The 20,631-nt window shown below is 40.2% G+C and overlaps 1 protein-coding gene across 1 annotated transcript in view; it reads left to right on the top strand.

Annotated features, from left to right (window-relative positions):
• Positions 1-20,631, top strand: part of LOC126267924 (uncharacterized) — a 161,412-nt gene that overhangs the window by 59,566 nt on the left and 81,215 nt on the right. The window contains exon 3 of the mRNA XM_049973233.1: positions 367-592. Within this exon, the coding sequence (XP_049829190.1) occupies positions 367-592 (226 nt within the window). The remainder of the gene's footprint in view (positions 1-366; positions 593-20,631) is intronic.

The following is a 20,631-nucleotide window of genomic DNA, read 5'->3' on the forward strand; positions in this document are numbered from 1 at the left end:
ACTAACACCCATAAGTAAACATAGACTAGTGTGTCCACAGCAGATAAAAGTGGCTCAACAGTGAAGTGCTGTTGCATATGTAGGTCATCATCTGCTGCTGCTGGAGGCGATGGCAGCCTGGTTACAACTCTGGACTGTGACAGCATTTTATGTCATTGCAAAATTATTTTTAACTTGTTTCATAATCCTGGCTGTATTTATGATAATTCATATAAAATATCATCTGCCTCTAATATGTGACAGACATGAGGATGCTGGATACTAGCACTTTTTTTCCATTAGCTTGGTTATTATCTTCACACGAAGTTGTATGTTCTATTTGTAAATTACCTATATTATTTTAACTATCATAATTTACTTTTTTAGCTGGATATTACACCAACTTTAGCTACACCGCAGGAATTTATTGGAGAAGTGGCTGTTGCTTCGCACTGTAGCTGTCAAATAGAGCAACCACAGGAAAATTCTGCTTGTCCTCGCACTGTAGCTATGCAGATTCCATGTTGCAACCATTCTCTCTGGTTTGCAGCTGCAGAGATATTAAGGAATACTCTGGAGCATCATGAATTTGAATTTTGGATCCAGTTCACAGGTACTATTGTTCCAGATTTAATATATTATACCCAGAAGCAAAGACTATGACATATTACATTTTATAAATGTCATTAATCATTAATAACTAATTTTATAAATTCTGTTCTTTTATCTCAATATAATTTATTTGCAGTTTTATGAAATCTGTTAAGCGAATCTTTTGGTGGCTACTTCAAAAAGCAACTGAACTTTCCGACGTAAAACTGTTTCAAAATTCCAAAATTAAGTAAATGATCCATCAATATGGACTCATAATGAACGTATGAAAAGTAAAAGAGAAAGAGAAATCTTTACATAAGTAAGTTTAAGTCATCGCTAACTGAGATTCAGACACAAGTGAGTAGAGGAAATATGAAAAATCACTGCAAATGACACATAAGATTGCTCCTAAATTGTGATTGGTGATACTTGTACAAGAAAACTGCATTCATTTCTTTGAAATGAACATAATGAGAAACAGTACATTAGACACATGATATTTCCATAAACAGTGTGAAGTCTCTTGTTGAAATTTATATCATGATGGTACGCAAATACAAGTGAATCATGTTTTCCAAATGTATTGATGTAGATCAAGCACAAACTCCTGTCTCATCATAAACTAAGTGTTGATTCAGTGCATTATCAATTGTTCAAAGAAAGAAGCAAAGGTCAGAGTAAACTTAGCCAAGAGTGACAAATTTACAATAGGATTAATTTTTGATCTGCATTGCATGTCAAAATTCAGTTGTTGTGAAAATACACTGTGCATATCTCACAGTTACTACAAAAGGTTACAGCTTACTGACAAACTGCATGCTTAAGACTGAGAGCAGTAAGCCTGCATGTCAGATTCCCAGCAGTGTGTAAACACATTATGTGCTCTGCATACAAGGTCTGTATTGTCATGGTTATAGTCAACATATGAATTTGCCTGAGCTGGAAGTTTTCTGCTGTTTCACTCGATGATACTCCACTTGAACAGGAAGTTTGGGAGTTCAAATAGATGGATCACACTGACCCTTTTAGCCAGAACATTTTGATACATTTGAATACAAAAATATTAACAAATTATCATATTTGCATGTGCTTCAGAGGGATTGCAAGTGCACAAAAGAAGAAACTAGTTTGAAATTCACTCCTGCGTTTTCAGTGCATGGAAGTAAAATATCAAAATTCTTAATTGTGAATTGTACAGAAGTTAGCTGTGTGTTTAGTAGGTTGAAGCAGATTCTTTTTCTTGGAGGATGATATTGTTAGAAGTCTAAGGAAATGTGTGAAGGTTATTTTTGAATTTAAACTAAATTTTATTTTTTTTATGTGAAAAGCAGGAATAATAGATTAAGAACAATGAAATATACATTTTTCTTTGCAACAAGAATAAAATTTGCTGTTGGCACTTTTAATTTCCCCTCTCCTTCCTTCTTCCATCTATTGTTCACATTACACAATGCTCAATGCAAGTAATTATGAGAAAAGTCTTTTATGGAGGTTTGATAGGAGCAAAAATCACAATGAACTTTCAAGTTTGCTTAGCTTATCATGTTGAGATGGTTCCAGTTTTTCCTGTCTAGGCATCTGATTCTTGAAGCTGAAAATCTAACATCAGGTGCTCATGGTTGGTTTCAGCTAAATAAATTGCAAGGTTGTTGTTCCAGAATTCTCTTTGCGTAAATATATTTTCCACAGATGTTCTCACATTTTGCTATATTATACAGTAGTTTGATTTTTCACATTAACAAAGCTGAAATTACATTGTTTGCACCTGTTATACAAAAATACATTTGATCACACCAGTGTTTATGACTCTCATCCTCTGTGAAAATAACAATATATCAAAGTGTTTACAATTTTTCTTAACAAATGAATTCCTATTAGTTTCCATTACATTATTAATTTAGATTACTGTTTCATAAAAGAATCCAGAAATAAACATAGTAACCATGACAGGGTTGTGTAATTAATAATAGAAATGTTAAGTGTGCAAATAATTTGTAATTTCAAATGTTTCTAAAAAAATAATTTTAACTGTACATTCGGAACTAGTATATATAACTTATAACATCAAACTAAAATATTTTATAAAATAATTCCTTTTCATAAATTATAGATTGAAATATAACATACTGTGTATAAAATTATATGAAAGTTTTCACAAAATCAACTGAGATAATATTGACCTGTCCAAAATTTGAAAAATATTCCTGGTATCGACAACTACTGTCAAGGAAAAGTAATGCTGGATGAGGATGTCTCGTTACAACATTTGTACTGCACTATTAGGACACAGGGCAAGATGGGAGTTAATATAGTTTGGTTTAGCAATGAGGTCTCCTTTCATTTGGATGGGTTTGTCAATGAATTGACAATTGGCACATTTGGGGGACTGAGAACCACATTTCATGATCAAGAAGTCTCTTCACCCCCTACGGGAGACTGTTTGCTGTGCAATGTCCAGTCACTGAATAATCAGTCCCATATTCCTTGATGGCATGGTTACTACCAAATGGAACAAGAAGCTTTCGGAAGATGATTTAATCCCCATTATCCAAAGTGACCCTTATTTCAACAAGATGTGTTTCATGCAAGACTGATCTCGACTCCACCAAAGCAGAAGAGTGTTGATATCCTGGATGAGCACTTTGGGGACTGCATACTGGCTTTGGGGTACCTGGAGGCCACTGGAATGGACCTTGATTGGCCACCATCTTCTCTGGATCTAAACACATGTGGCTCCTTTTTATGGAACTATATTAAAGGTGCAGTGGACTGCAATATGCCCAGAACCATTGCTGAACTGAAAACAGCCATTCATGAGGTGATTGACAGCATCAAAGTTCTGACACTTCAGTGAGCCATGCAGAATTTAACTATTTGTCTACTTCACATCATCAGCAATGATGATAGGCACATCGATCATAACGTAACCTAAATCCAAATATATGTAGTGAGATTTACATGTTGAATAAAGTGTGTGTGCACCATATTTTGCAACTAATTTATGTTTGTTCATATAGTTCAATAATTGTCAACCTGTAATTTCAAATTGGCTTTTGTGGATAACATTTTCATAAGTTTCAGTCATATTGCCTGGTATCCTCATTAAGCTTGTTTTTAATCAAGTAAACATATTTTGTTGAAGTAGAAACATATGATATCTAAGCACAATACATTTCATAAGCTTGTAATTAAAAGATCAATTACATAAGTTTCTACTATGGCACTTTTACATGGAGCAAATTACTAAATTAACACATAATAATGTTTTTCTGTACAAAACAACATATTATGTTGGATCCAATAATGCAAAACACAGAATGTTAATTTTCTTCATAAATGTAAATCAGATTTTGTAGCTAACATTTCATTAAGTTCCAAATATATTGCTTTCTATGATTTTAAGTTGTTTTCTTTATGAAATGCACAGCTTTTATCAAAACACAAAAATATGCTGTTTGTTTATAATTCATTTGAAGAACTTACTTTTGAAATACTGTCGTGTTATTTGATTAGCTGCTCAAAGCTTTACAGACATCATTAACTTAGTATTCTGCCATATTGTTCATGACAATCTGCATTGCTATAATATTCAGTTGATCTGCCCAGTTTGTCCCACTTCAAAGATAAAACTTATGCTAATTTTAGATAAGTCTTCTTTTCTTTCTCAACCTAATCATTGTTCATAAACTATAAGGAATTTGGTGCTCTTCCATACCAAACATTGTGGCCCTTGGACCTTATATTGCCACAACAATCAATTTAATTTTGGTACACCCTCCCATTAGATGCAATATCTGCTGAAAAAAGGTAATGCATATTGTCTGTAGATTTCCTCCCATGCATAAATATGTTAACCCATGTTTTACAGCAATAACAAACAATACGTAACATGAAATGAAATGATTATAGGGCATTGTTGGCCTGGAGGCTCCATGCGGGGAAGTTCGGCCACTGTATTGCAAGTCCTTTTTAGTTTATGCCACTTCGGCGACTTGCGAGTCAATGATGATGAAAGACACACACAACACCCAGTCATCACGAGGCAGAGAAAATCCCTGACCCCACACTACCGTAAGACCACGAGCTGTTACATAAAAGGCAGGAATGATAGTTTGTACTTATACTAATCTGCCAATAAAGTTATATAGGTCAAGTATTGGCTGCATGGTCTTTAAATAGCATTAATTGTGGGTTCCAGTTTCATGCATGGATTTTTAGACAAACACTTTTATGCTGTGTATTCTAATTGTTGCAGAGAAGGACTATCGGGATTAAAAGGTTGGAGCAATTGATTGAGCTTCAGTCATACACTTTACATAAAACATTTACTGAAAGTTTTATTAAATTTAACATTACCCCACTTCAAATGCCATAGCCAACTTATATGGACTTACTGGAGGAAACACTACAAATTTAGTAACAAGCCAAAATTACTCCAAAGGCTTAAGCCTTCATATATATGAATCACTTAACAAAACAGTTCAGAAAATAACCTCTCATCAAGGCAGCTTTAGCCAAAATGTCTTCCAGTTATTTAAATGTTAAAAAAAAAAGGCTGGCATCTAACAAAACAGACAAAAATTCTTATCTGAAGAAAGGATTAACACTTTAGTTATTAACAAACTGATAAGTAATACCTGTGCTGAATATGCCACAATGTCCTTGAGAAAAATATACTGTAGTTAAAACAGGCCAGCAAGAACAGCATAATTGTAACAGATTAAACTGAAACTCAAGCAATACACACACACACACACACACACACACACACACACACACACACACACACAAAAGAATAAGCATAAAAGGAAAACCTTGATTATATTGTTCTCTTTGGAATATTATTAGAGAAACAAAGGGAATAAATCAGCTTAGACACTATTACAGTAATCATAAGGAAAACTTCTCTCAACATGTCTGACTAACATTATAAAATGCTATTATAATAGATTCAGTACATTCATGACAAAGTCAGGCATAAACAATGTTAGCTTCTCTTGTTAACTGCATGCCACAGCAGCATCTGTCTCCTTCCCACAAGTCACAGACATTAATTGCATCAATTCTTCCAAGTTACAATGTAAAGGGAATCCAAACTTTCAGCATAGACAACAACCACAGCCGAGGCTCATTACACATGTCACAAAAGTACAGTTATGGGATTCTGGATACAGGTCATAATATACAAAACAAACAGTTTCCAAGTTTTCTATATACACATATATTTTACCATAAAGACTGATACACATGAACATTGCATGAAGTACAAAGGCCCTCCTCACCTGGCAGTACCGAGTAGGCCTATGAGTCCTGAGGGGGTCGTGTGGGTGTGCGTGTCAGCATCGGCATGAGTGATGCGAGGTGACACGTGCACCACCAGAAGCTCCATCTCCATCCTGTGGTGGGAGGCTGCTGGTCCAACTCGTAATCCAAAAACCAGAGGGAGGGAATGATGCATCAGCTAACTTGGGAGTAGCGGTATGGGAGAGGAGGCGGGGTGTAGCATGACTTCCCCAAATGCTTACTGAGCCGTCCGAAGGAATGAAAACTCAAATGTAAGACAGGTTGCACTCTTGTGGGAGGGACAAGCTGTGCACTGTCTTGACATTGAGTTCCTCAGTGAGGGTCGGGTCTATGCTGTCAGTGAGCAGTACAAGCACAAGATTATCTAACACCATAATTGACACATTATTGATGGGGTCAGGTGGTACATTGCAGTGCAAAACGAAGGATGGGGCATCCGCGTCACTAGTACCTGAAATGGCTTCAAAACCTGTGAATCGGGATGATGATGGCATGCCTGAGGAACTTTCGATCTGTAGTGGTGAGTTGGGTGGACAAAACTCAACTGTAGGTTGAATGGGCTCATTAGCGTGTTCTTCAAAAGAGCATGTGCTCAGGCAGTCCAACTGGAATGGCAAAGGGTTTTCAGGGTCTCAAAAAGGAAGGCTTGAGCCTGTGTAGAGAAACTGTTCGTAGGCAATCTTTTATCATGATACGAATGTCATCTCACCCCTCCAGAGTACTCCAAAGGGGCTGAGGTAAGGGAATTGTAAGGATTTTCTGAGCATGATGCATGAGCAAGTGCTGAGTGCGGTCAGCACGTAAGTGTCAGGTGGGGAATGGCTGACAGGTGGCTGTAGCCGGGTGTTTCTAAAGTGTGCACGCATCCTTCCGATAAAGTCTGGGAATGGGGGGGAATCCATGGGAACTTGGGGGAGAATTAGTTCCCCAGGTTTTCGCCGAAAACAAATTTGGAAACCATCCCACGTAAATCTCGTTTAAATGTAGAACGTAGGCTAGCAGCACCCAAGGAAGTGCCTTGGACCAGAGACTGTCAAGGCACCTGATTGCAGTTTCAAGAGTGTGGTGCCATCGTTCCACCAACCCGTTGCTTTGTGGGTGGTAGATTGTCATATGGGTCTCTTTAATAGCACAAAGATTACAGTGAATCGTAAAAAGTTCAGATTCGAACTGTCAACCTCGGTCAATTGTGATGGTGGATGGGCAGCTGAACCAAGTGATCCAAGAGGAAATTAATCCTTTGGCCACAATTTCTGCTGTGATGTTGGTTAAGGGGGTGGCTTCCACCCAATGAGACATTTGGTTTATTGTGGACAGGATATACCTGTGGCCCTCTGATGGAGACAGGGGACCAATAAGGTCAATATGTACATGACGGAAACGTCCCTTGGGGATGTCAAACTTGCTGATTGGTGGAGAGGTGTGACATCCTATTTTGTTTCATTGACAGAAAATGCAGCTGTGCGCCCATGTTTGACAGCCCCATTTAAAATCTTTCCACACACAACGCTTGGTGAAGAGGTGAGTGGTGGCTCAGACGCTGGGGTGGGCGAGATTATGTAAGGCATCGAAAACCTGTCAGTGCAGTGTGGGCGGGAGCTAAGTCTGCAGAATGCCAATAGAAGAGTCGCAGCACACTTCATCCAAAATGCCAGGGATCTTGGTCTTGATAAACATGAGCAAAGTCTGTGGTTCCGTGAGCAGACCCTAAGTGTTCTTGTCCGAAGCCTACAGAGTGGCAAGCTCGGATAAATCAACGATACTTGCAAGAGCATTTATCCGCAAGAGGAAATCATCAGGGATGTTCTCCATGGCTTTGATGTAGCATACATCTGCAGTAATTTGAGTGACCAGGTCAAAGTGGCAGAAGCATCGAGGGGGAGGATCCACTGGCAAGTTGCAGAAGGCGTCTGCCAGCAGTTTGTGATCAGTAAGAATGAAGAAAGGATGGCCCTCAATATCAGTGCAGAAATGTTTGACGGCCTCACACACACCCAGAAGCTCTCTATCAAAAGCAGAATATCTCTTCTGTGCTGTAGACAGTTTTTTGGAGAAGAAATGAAGTGGTGAAACTGTATCGCCTTTGCTCTGTTGTAATACTGCCGTGACCACAATGTCGCTGGCGTCTGTAGTGATGAACAAATTGGCAGACAGATCAGGGTGGGCGAGTATGACTGTATGACCTAAAGTTGTTTTAAGAGCCCTGAAAGCCTCTAGCATGGGTTCAGTCCAACGGGCTGGTTTAATAAATGAAGTTCGTTTGCTGGAAACTGAGTCTGTCAGCGGGACCTGCACAGCGGTAGCAGGAGGTAGATGACGGCGGTAGTAATTTATAGTACCTTGGATGCCAAAGTCTGAAGGACTTGGGATAAATGATATTTGTGCTCTTCAGTCAATTTGCTGAAAATGAGTATGTCATCCAGGTATGCAAAGCAGAACTCGAATCATCGTAAGTTTGAGTCAATGAATCATTGCCACATTTGTGCCACATTCTTTAAACCAAATGGCATGAAGTTGTACTGGAACAAACCGAGCAACATGATGATTGCAGTCTTTGGAATGTCTTCCAGTGCTATGGGAATCTGGTGATAAGCACGTTTCCAGTCAATCACACTGAAGATTGTGACGCCCGATAAGATATGAGTGAAATTGTTTATGTTTGGAAAAGCGGTAATTGTCCATGACAGTGCGAGCATTTAAACGTCTGTAATCACTGCACATTCAAAAAGAACCATCGTGATGAGGTGAATTAGTGAAGATCAATTACTGTCTGATGGCTGTAGGGTACCTGCCTCCAGAAGTACGTTAATTTGCTGCTGCGCCACACACTACTTAATGTTGTAGAGGTATCTAACCTTGTGTCTAATAAGAGGGCCTGCAGTGGTAATTCTCTTGTGTGTTGTTCCATCAGTGATGGAAGAGACTGAGAGCTGCACACGATGCTGAGTAATGTTCTGATTTGGAGTTTTGGGATGAGTGGGGTGTGATGAGACGTAGTTGTTACCACAAGTGGGAAAAGGCAGCACAAAACTCACATGCCTATTATGCAAGCACTGTGTGTGCTTGTTTGTAGAGGTCAGCTGTGAGTGCAGCACAGAGCAGAGTGGGGTATGCAGTGACTGTCTGTTGTTAACTTTGCATTGGGCAACCGGCGTGGGCGAGAGACGCGCTGGTGTCACACAAGGGAGAGTGACGGCTGCCATGTTGTTTGGCTGGCGCACAGGAGAGGGGGGCATGTTTATCAACAAGTGGGGCAGCTGCCTGCATAGTGAGCATGGTCATGCTGCACGAGCGACTGTCATTAGAGATACTGTTTGAAACACAAGGCACTGTGCTTAGTGGGTACTTGGGCAGTGCACAGGTCACTGAACGTATATTGTCACACGCAATGAATGTTTTTGAACTAGCCTGATGAGTGTCTAAACTGGTGTTTGGCAATGAAGTTTGATCTGGAGTAGGAACTGCAGATTGCAGTTTCAACAGTGTTGTGTGGGCCACAGTGAGCTCATTGTAAGTGTGAGCAATGCGTTTTTTCAGCTCGTCATTCTCCTGGCAGAGGTGCACCGCTGAATTGTATTCTGAAAGTATGTTAGAGACTCAGGTGACAATCTTGCCTGCGAGGGCAGAGTACACGTGAACTAAATCCCATGTTGCAGCAGAAATGGAATGAGGAGAATGGGTGCCGGATCATGGTATCTGAGTGTTAGAGATTGGTGTAACACTGATCACTGGACCACATTCGGGGAGAGCTTGTAATGGGGCAAAAAGTCCATACCAAGAATTGGTTTGTCAATGTCGGTGATGTAGAAGGTCCACGGGAAATGCAGAGAAGGGGATAGGTGCACCATCACTCCACAGAACCGACAGTTTTGTATGTTGATGCGTTGACAGCTCGTAGGAGAGACTTCATCAGTGAAAAGTCAGTAGGAGCCAACAATCGGGGTATGATAGACACGTCAGCACCAGTGTCTATTAGGTAGACAAACTGTGATGAAATGTCTGTCACGTGTAAATGACTGCTCGGCCGAGGGGCAAGTGAACGGAGTGCAATGTTCGGGGATGCCTGTGAAGTTCCCCGCAGGACTTGACATCACTTATTTCCTGCTGCCGGCGTTTCGGTGTTGGCAAGGTAACCTGCACTTCTTGGCCTCAGCCCCAAAATTCTTGTGGTAGCAACATTACAGATGAGCCGGATGTGGCTGTGGCGGTGACTGTGATAGCGGAGGAGGCTTGACCTCGTTGATCTGTTCTGGGACGTATGGAATGTGGGTGATTCTTGAGTGCTCAGAAAGAGGAGAGAGCAAACGAGTACTGCCTGGCAGTGTAGAAGGCATGGAAGTGGAGTGGGCCCTGCCCCTGCCTCCAAACGGCTGGTAAACAGGAGTTGTAGTGTCACACAGTGAAGGTGGATGAGCTGGGTGCTTCTGGCGCAGGAGCACGTACAGCTGATCTGCGATGCATAGGCAAGAACTGATAGACTCAAAAGAGTTCAGCAGTAGGTGTATCTGTAAATCAGTAGGTAACTTTGCAGACCATACTGCCCACAGGGTGACCTCTGGAATCATGTGTTCACTCACGAGTAACCTGAGCCGGTGCCAAAGTTGTGACAGAATGAGGTCCCCACATGTGCTCCTTGTACAGACTCTTGATTATCAATTCCTGTGGTGATCAGTAAGTCAGTCCAATATAGTTTTCTTGGTGAACTTGTACTTCAGTGGAGGTGTAGGCGAAAGTAGGAGATCACAAATTAAATCCAAGTGGTCATGAATATGTGTGACCAAACATAGGAACTTGGAGTTGTCATCAGTCACTTGATGCAGCTCAAAGAGGTGCTCCACCAGTGCAAACCATAAAACTGGATTGTCTTCTTGTAGTGAAGGTAGCTTGTGTGGGCGGCCAGCTGGTAGAGACGAAGGTGGCTTCGGCATGTGTACCACGGAAGCGAGCAGGTGAGAGGCACATAATGAAGTCCCATAAACTGGACCAAGAATTGCAGGAATAGCACTGACATTGTACAACATGGAAGCCTGGCACAGCAGATGCAGATGATACTGCAGAAGGTTCTATGGTCAGAATCGAGGCCCCTTGTGTGTGAGGGTGGGTAAGGGGGGGGGGGGGGTGGCCTGGAGCTCAAAATGCCAACAACGAGAGTTTTCTGCGCACACTGGCCATGCAACCATCATGGTAGGGCCATAAAACACTGCTGAAACCTGTTGGCTGTCGCACTGTTGTAGTACAATGTTGCTGGGTGAAGAGGCTATGTTGAGTGCACTTGTATCCCCATGGCCGCAATATTGGGCCACTGATCTGGTGGTTTGTTCTGGCGAACTGGATCCATAAAAATGTCTGTTACTGATTTGTGTAAGGCGAGGCTGGTGTAGGTTGGTAATAGTTGACTGCATTTGTATTTTGCACAAATGGGAGCATTGCACATGGCACTACTGTGACCAACGTCATGGTGCATAGAGGATCAAAGCATGTGTATGAATTTTGGCCCCTTTGAACTTCGTGCGAGCGGTCAATCGTCACACTATTTAGTAGATCATCCACTTCACTTTTCACTTCTTGTGGTGCATAATCTGGCGAAACAAAATCTGAGTCCGTTGTTTGAGGTAACTGCATAACACTTGGTAGTTGTGGAGTTGATAAAGTAGAGGTTATCCTCATCAAAGGTCATAGATCAATGTCCATTAGCTGTTATAACTGATGGCAGAGGGTTGTGTTGGCCTGGTTGTAAGATCTGGTCCTCCAAACCTTCATAAGGATTGTTCGGTGATGTAGCCATTGCATCAGAAGTTGATTCTATACGACCAGTGCGGAAGTCACAGAAGACATAGAACTTTTGGGTTTCTGGATACAGATTGTAATATACATAATAAACAGTTCCATGTTTTCTATATACACACATATTTTACCATAGGGATTGATACACATGAACACTGCATGAAGTACAAAGGCAGACAGAATTAAACATGGAAGCTTGTCACAGCAGTTAATGTTCCAAAGATTGTAATTTGTGTGGTCGATGTGACCTTTTGATGCCACACATTCTTCCATTGTACAGACCCAGCAGGATGCTGATGTATGATGTACAGTCTTTCAGAGTACAAACTTAAAAGTCATACACAAGAGCAGATGTGGACATCAGTTTATGAGGACAGCCATCACAACTCTCCAGTTCCTCCTCTTGCCCTGTCCTGTCACCACCCACTTAATCCTTTCTAGCCCCTCCAATAAACACTCTTTTTTCACAGTAATCTCATAAATTGAAGAATGTGCAAGTACTGCCAACTTAGGTCATACATTGGAACACTGTCAACCATGATACATAGTAAAATTTGCCAAGAGTACTCTAGAAATTAAAATCTTACATTTGACATATTTCTCAAAGTAACTTGTTTTTCAAATAAATATGTATTTATGAGTAAACAAATATGGTCACAAAATGTTCAAAAAATATTCAAATGTGTGTGAAATCTTATCGAGCTTAACTGCTAAGATCATCAGTCCCTAAGCTTACACACTACTTAACCTAAATTATCCTAAGGACAAACACACACGACCACGCCTGAGGGAGGACTTGAACCTCCGACGGAACCAGCCGAACAGTCCATGACAAAATGCTAAGATAACATTTTTAAGAGCTTTACACTGTGAAATTCTAATTATCTGTGATTCTTAGGACAGCAATTTTGAGTAGAGATATTTCATGAATAACAAAGTTTTGAAAAAAGGCACAGTAGATGTACAGGTCAAAATGAGGTATACCACTCCTGAAACACCCTATTAATACACAGGGTGTGAAAAGTAAGGTTATAAAAATACAGCTTGCCCTTTAATTTCAATATATTAAGTAGATATGGTATAAGTTTTAGACATATATGACAAAGACAAAAATATTTTAATTGTGTTTGCAATGATCTTATTCCACCTCATTAAGTTAGACCCTGAAAATTTAATTACCCTCTCATAAACTGCTTGCAAAGAGGCTGTCTGAGATCCAGTTGAACAACATCTACTGCTATTTCTTTCTTGTTCAGTACTTTAATGCACAATGAGGGCTTTGGAGCTTCAAAAGTTTTCAAGGAGTTTGGTGTTCTTCCTTCCGTGAGTGACACCAGCCATGGAGCTTCTGTAACCATGCCACAATAAGCAATTTAAATTTGGTGTCCCCTCTGGTTGATGTGATGTTCACTGAGCATGGAAGACATGCATTATCCCTATAAACAACAAAAACTGTTCTATTACTTTACTATCTCTTTGAGAGATCACAAATGACCATCATTCAGCAGTAAGATATCATTAGAGCTGCACCCATCCATATTGCAGGAAGCATGGATCACTATATGCCCCCACTTAGATGACTGTTTTTCTTTTTTTTTTGTAATTCATTTGTTATTATCTCCAGATCTAACCCTTGATATCACTAATGACTCAGGATTACCTCTGTTCCGAAACAAAATCAGCCTTTTTCCCACCCAGAACTATATATTACAGTTCACATTTCCTTAACTAATGCCATCTGTATTCCTTTTGATTCTTTCTTTCTATCTATCTGTCCTATTCAGCCAGTTATAACAAGTTTTCTTACTTTTTCTTTTTCAATCCTTCAAATTAGTCATAGATAAAGAACATTACCATAGTTATACTATTTTACATTGGTTTGGGTATATCACCATGTAATACATTTTACATAGTGTTTTCAGCTTGTAATATAATTAGACTTGAAATTTAGACATCCCAAGAATTTGATTTCAGTATCTTTAAAACATCAGCATATTCTCATGACAGATGAGACAAATATTTTGTTGATTAAACTTTAGTTACCATTTTATTCCTACTTATCATTACCTCCTGGAAATTACTTTTCTGAAAATAGTCCAGACACATTACATATAAGGAAACATCACCAACTCAACATCATATTTTATGAAGAAAAAAGTATATTTGCAAGTTATCAGCCCCATAAATTAACCCTCAAGAAAACTTGGGGCATAACTCTGAAAGCACATCGCTATAACATTCGGAAAGTGCTGTTTTTTAACTTTCGTACACACTGGTTGTTTGTCACTTGCTCTGCCCCATTGCAGCTGCCTAGTGTCTAAACATGAAGTACTGTAAAGCAGAGTGAGTAACAGATTTTTGAATTACTATTTTGACATTTGTAACATGGTGCAGTGAGGTTTCTAGACTCTATCTGTTGTCAGAGGTCTCTTCGATTTGAAGATTTTCATGTTGCAATTCACAAATGCAGTGTAAATGAGTGAAATGAATTGGTGCGTCTTTAAAGAAGTAGCATAGTGCTACTTAATTATCAACATAGCTGTTGTGCATTATTTTTCTCGGATTTTAAAACTAGCACTGTTAAACTGAAGTACATCTGAGAGATGCACTGTTCTTCAATGTATACTATCATGATTAAATTTTGAAGCAAAAACCATTAACTCCATATCATAACTGAGGTAGTATTGTGTTATCATGTGCTATATACATTGAAGTATGGTTGTCACATGAAATAGAACATTTTTAACTACTACATACAGTGAAAAACAATGTTAAGTACAAAGAATACATATAATTTTGTGGTTTGTCATTGTGTTTCACAAAAGTTCATTGCCAACATTTTGCTTCACTGATCACAATTGATGTCACTCTCAATGTAATCTAATTAACTGCAGTCAGTTGGTTTATTTTTCAACCTGCTCTGTGGCTTCACACTGAGCGAGGGATAAAAAAAATCCACTGAAGGTATATAGGTAAGCAGGTCTATGGCATCAAGCATTTTCTTATGCTGTATAGGAATAGGCATATGATATTTTGGTGTTAGCTCATAATTCATGATGTAGAATGGGCACACTTTTTGGCAATAGTTTCATGGGAGTCTCTATGAACTGTGTGCTTATGGAAAATTGAAAAGGGGTTTGCGACCAACAATTTGAACAATTTACCTTCTTAAAAGTTAATAGGATGCCAATTTATTACTTAATTCCACTTTGTTATGTTAGCAGCTAAATCTTTCTTCTTGCAGAAGAAACAAAACACAAAAATTACTAATAGAATGAGCCTATGAAACAGACTAAAAAACACAGCAATTTAACAGTATACGGGCAAACCACAATAACCACCTAGTAATCCTCACCACAAGAATAACTATCATTTACAGCTAATGGGCTCCAGATAAGTATCTTAGGAGCTGCCTGATAGTTTATGGCTTCATTAAGTAATAATATTATTTAAGAGTACTACATGCAGCTCACTGTCATGATAAGCCACATAGTCTCATACTATAATATAACATGCCACATAATTATATTTTGTTGATGCTTACCTCTGATGGTGACACAATATCACATATATTTTACTGATAATACATATCCACAGATCTACAATCTAACAAGGATTCAAGCTCAAAACAATCGGCTTCCATACTGGTTCCTCAGTGAACTTCCTTTTCTCTCCAAATAATTCACACTTTTTCCTCCACAAAACAACGTCTTGCTATGGCTTGCCTTACTAAAGCACAACAATGATGTGCTAGTCTTGTGGGCATTGCCAGCTATTGGTTTTTCAAACACTACTACACTAGTCATTTGTCATCCTCTAGCGGAAATGGAAAGTATACAAACTCAATATATCTTATAATGTGGCTCGTCATTATCTAGCCTCAAGTGTCTCAATTATTCTTCAGTTAACTAGGTTTATTCATTTTCATTTTGAGTCATATATTTAGTTATAGAATAACAATACAAGAATATTGATAAAATAATATTGAATATACAATATAAGTGTGTCGGGATGACATATTACACACTCATACTATTTTTCATGAAGAATAATGTTACATTTCTCACAGAAGATTTCAAAGCACACTGGGTAAAAGAGTCCACCTCCCTCCCCCTCTTCCTTCACCTTCAACATCATGTGGATAGGAGGGCTCTGGTTTTCACTTCAGACAACATTACTTTGCATCTGGACATAAAGTGTCTGCAGTGGGGTGGAGAGAGTGACAACCAGAGTTCACAAAGTTTAAAACCTCTACTTTCAGCACATAATAATTGCATTGGTGATATTTCCTTGTTACTTTTGATTCCTTCTGTAGTGGAGGAGTGAGAATGAGCACTGCTGGGTTGTGGGAGCTATCTTCTTATGTGTCATGCTGGTGTCAACCAACGTCTGAGGTGTCTTCGAGTGTTTCCAATGGCTACAGAGTTTGGAGTGATGTTGTGGGCAGTTATAGAGAAACAAATAGTGAACATAAACATTTCTTTATTAATTCATTCAATGTGGATAGTAATTCAGTTACACACTCATCTCTGGTGCAGTTTAGCCTTGGCTTGTAATTTTCCAACTTTGTAGCACTGGGTGTAGTAGACACAGCACCTGGCATACATACACTGCTAAGGAGGCTGTGCTGGTGTAGCCAGCACAACAGAAGCTGAACTGACAGCAGTGGCCAAGGCACAGCATGTGGCTCCTTGTGGGGCATGCAATAGGAGCAGCATTGCCCAGTGCTGAGGCAGTTAGGCAGCAGTTCCTGGTTCACAGCCCCAGGACGCCAGTAGTTGCAACAGCATAGTTATAGTGAAGGCTCCAAGGCTGCAGCTGCATCAATGGGACACAGTCTCATGTCAGATACCTGCTAAACAGTGCAATGTATGAAACAGTATAAATACACATTACAGAATGTTCAGACTGGCCGTGACATAACACCACCAACACCTCAGTCTTTAGGAAAACCCTTTGGAAACAACAATCCCCTTTATCCATAGATAATCTACTGCATTAAATACATGTACAGGTACTACCCAGGAGTGACCACACTACTTACACTTATCATAAAACAAGTATTTTACACAAATTTAAACACTGTTGTTTCATGTGACACTTCCAAAATTAACTATGTTTTTGGAAGTGCTTAACCTTGTAGCTTCTATAACAGCAAACCCCATGAATGAAATTTGAATTCTCAGGGGGAGTGGCAAAACATCACTCAAGAAACTGCTCTTGGATGCTGCAACACAGCAGTCCACAATAGTTGATGAGTATGGTGAAGTCACACTGCATTGTGATAAAGTGAATAGTTCACTCTATGCAGCAAGCATCGCTGAAGCTTGTGCTTGGAGACAGGCAGTGGTCCCATTTGTCATGGAGAAACCTGAGCAACAGGGCCAGTTCCATAACGAAAAGTGGCCCCACCCAGTCATGAGCAGGTACTTCTGCAGATTCAGCTCCTCACTGTCACTGCATAAGCTGACAGCACACAACTCCAGTTATAGGCAGGTATAAGCAATGTTCATTTTGTTTGAGCTTTTTACTAAATTCTTAAAATTTTCATTATACAGCTAATAAGCATCAAGCTTTCCAGTTGTAGCATGACCACTATCTTTTACTATTGTTACAACTTCTGCACCACTTGTTAGCAGCAGACACAGTGGCTGCACCAAAGATTGAGACAACGTGGAGTTTTACAATTATTTATTGAACTTTCTTTACAATTTCTCCCTCGTCATTGCTACCCAGCAATCCGGATCCCTCCGCCTGGCTGCTGCCGTTTTGATTCTCCGACAATGCGCACAACACACACCGCTGATTGCACTCGTGAGCCTCAGGCCACCAGTGCTCCACTGAAGTCAGGATGCCCCCGTGGTTGAGGTGAACTTGTCGCTGCCCGGCAGCCGCGTCGCCATGAGGTCAGCTGCCGATGTCTGCTGCACTGGCGGCTGGGAAGTCATTAGTCATGATGTCCATGAGGTCCCATCATGGATGGACCACACACAGTGGGGCTGGGTCGCCGTGAAGTCCGGGCGTCAGTCCCCGGCGGAGCCTGTGACCGAGACCACGCTGTGGCCGGTCCTGCTGAAAGTTCTCACTGTAGTTAGTCAGTCATAGTGCCGACCGAACTCGGACCGACCTCCAGAGCTGAAGTTGACATCTGGTGGCGAATGGATGTCTCCTGTGAGCTGGAACAGACTTTTGGAATCATCACCTACAAATACTGAATATTTGGACATGGACCACGTCCATGCTCAGATCCGAAATGCTTCCTAATGACTTCTGTCTGTTGTTGCCTCTGCTCCACGATTTATATCCAGCAGGAGAACATTTTTTACCCTCAGTGGTAGCTTTTTGTTATTACTCCCGCAGTATACTGCAGTGTAACTTAGCGTGCTGGCCTCACATCCCCTTACTCAGCACTCTCCAGGATTCACTCGGCACTCAGTCTGTGTACGTCCTTGCATCAGCCTGTTGGTAGACTGCTCATGTCAGCAAGGCTATCTGTGTGTGCTTACTTCTCAACACTGCAGTCATCGGTGTGCCTCTGTTTTGCCATTTTCCACTGCATGCAGCAACGCTTACCACATGTGGCCTCAACACTATCAACACATGCAGCAGTACGAACCTAACTAGCATTTTAGACTCATAAACATGAGTGGGACAATGTTTGGCACCTTGGTGCCTCTGACTATGTTTTCTGCAGCCTTCATCTAAGTTAAGCGGAGGATGACAACGTGTGAACCTCCAATACAGTAATGGGAGTGTTATCCACAGACAGTAGTGGGTACCTGCCTGACCGTTGCCCCCCTTTCTGGGCTGATAACCATGAGTGATGGTCTGTGTTGCCATTATTTTTATAGCAGGATCCCTTTCTTGTTATGCTTCCTGGCAAACCATCCTGGGCTTATATTACAGCAAGATAATGGTCACCTGCACATGGCAAGTGTTTCTACCACTTGCCTTCATGCTTGCCAAACCCTACCTTCACCAACAAGGTCTTCGGACCTCTCCACAATTGAGAACATTTGAAGCATTACAGGCTGGGGCCTCCAGCCATCTCAGGATTTTGACTATCTAACTTGCCAGTAGAAGTGATCTAGGCACAATATCCCTTATGAGGGTACCAAGATGAATAACTGCTTGCATAAGGACCAGGACTGCTTCAATGCATTATTGACTTGCACAGTTTGTGATGCTCTTCCTATTGAAGAACAGATCCAAGTCTTCCTAAATTGTAATCATTTGTATCTCTGTAAATGAACATCATAGCTACCAATTTTTGTCCCACTCAGATAATTTCCTCATGGTTGTTATGTTTCATTATTATTATTATTATTAGATTGTAAGTAGTCATTCAGTGGAGTTACTGGTTTTGGGTAAAGTGTGCAGAAGTGAGTCAGCTAGTTATGGAAGTGCTGTTTAGGTTAAATATGTTAAATATGTAGCCAATGAACCTGGTGGTTTATTCTGATTATTTTATGAGGTAAGTTGAATATTTGTTTGTTGTTATTGTTGTTGTTGTTGTGGTCTTCAGTCCTGAGACTGATTTGATGCAGCTCTCCATGCTACTCTATCCTGTGCAAGCTTCTTCATCTCCCAGAACCCACTGCAACCCACATCCTTCTGAATCTGCTTAGTGTAGTCATCTCTTGGTCTCCCTCTACGATTTTTACCCTCTACGCTGCCCTCCAATACTAAATTGAAGATCCCTTGATGCCGCAGAACATGTCCTACCAACCGATCCCTTCTTCTGGTCAAGTTGTGCCACAAACTCCTCTTCTCTCCAATCCTATTCAATACTTCCTCATTAGTTATGTGATCTACCCATCTAATCTTCAGCAGTCTTCTGTAGTCTTCTGTAGCACCACATTTTGAAAGCTTCTATTCTCTTCTTGTCCAAACTATTTATCGTCCATGTTTCACTTCCATACATGGCTACACTCCATACAAATACTTTCAGAAATGACTTCCTGACACTTAAATCTATACTCGATGTTAATAAATTTCTCTTCTTCAGAAACGCTTTCCTTGCCATTGCCAGTATACTTTTTATATCCTCTCTACTTTGACCATCATCAGTTATTTTGCTCCCCAAATAGCAAAACTCCTTAACTACTTTAAGTGTCTCATTTCCTAATCTAATTCTCTCAGCATCACCTGACTTAAGTGGACTATATTCCATTATTCTCGTTCTGCTTTTGTTGATGTTCATCTTATATATTCCTTTCAAGACACTATCCATTCCGTTCAACTGCTCTTCCAAGTCCTTTGCTGTCTCTGACAGAATTACGATGTCATCGGCAAACTGCAAAGTTTTTATTTCTTCTCAATGGATTTTAATACCTACTCCAAAATTTTCTTTTGTTTCCTTTATTGCTTGCTCAATAAACAGATTGAATAACATCAGGGAGAGGCTACAACCCTGTCTCATTCCCTTCCCAACCACTGCTTCCCTTTCATGTCCCTCGACTCTTATAACTGCCATCTGGATTCTGTACAAATTGTAAATAGCTGTTTGCACCCTATATTTTACCCCTGCCACCTTCAGAATTTGAAAGATAGTATTCCAGTTAACATTGTCAAAAGCTTTCTCTAAGTCTACAAATGCTAGAAACGTAGGTTTGCCCTTCCTTAATCTAGCTTCTAAGATAAGTCGTAAGGTCTGTATTGCCTCACGTGTTCCAACATTTCTACGGAATCCAAACTGATCTTCCCCGAGGTCAGCTTCTACTAGTTTTTCCATTCATCTGTAAAGAATTCATGTTAGTATTTTGCAGCTGTGACTTATTAAACTGATAGTTTGGTAATTTCCACATCTGTCAGCAGCTGCTTTCTTTGGAATTGGAATTATTATATTCTTCTTGAAGTCTGAGGGTATTTAGCCTGTCTCGTACATCTTACTCACCTTGTAGAGTTTTGTCATGACTGTCTCTCCCAAGGCCGTCAGTAGTTCTAATGGAATGTTGTCTAATCTGGGGG

This window comes from Schistocerca gregaria, chromosome 4, assembly GCF_023897955.1.
Source record: "Schistocerca gregaria isolate iqSchGreg1 chromosome 4, iqSchGreg1.2, whole genome shotgun sequence".
In the NCBI taxonomy this organism is placed as follows: domain Eukaryota; kingdom Metazoa; phylum Arthropoda; class Insecta; order Orthoptera; family Acrididae; genus Schistocerca; species Schistocerca gregaria.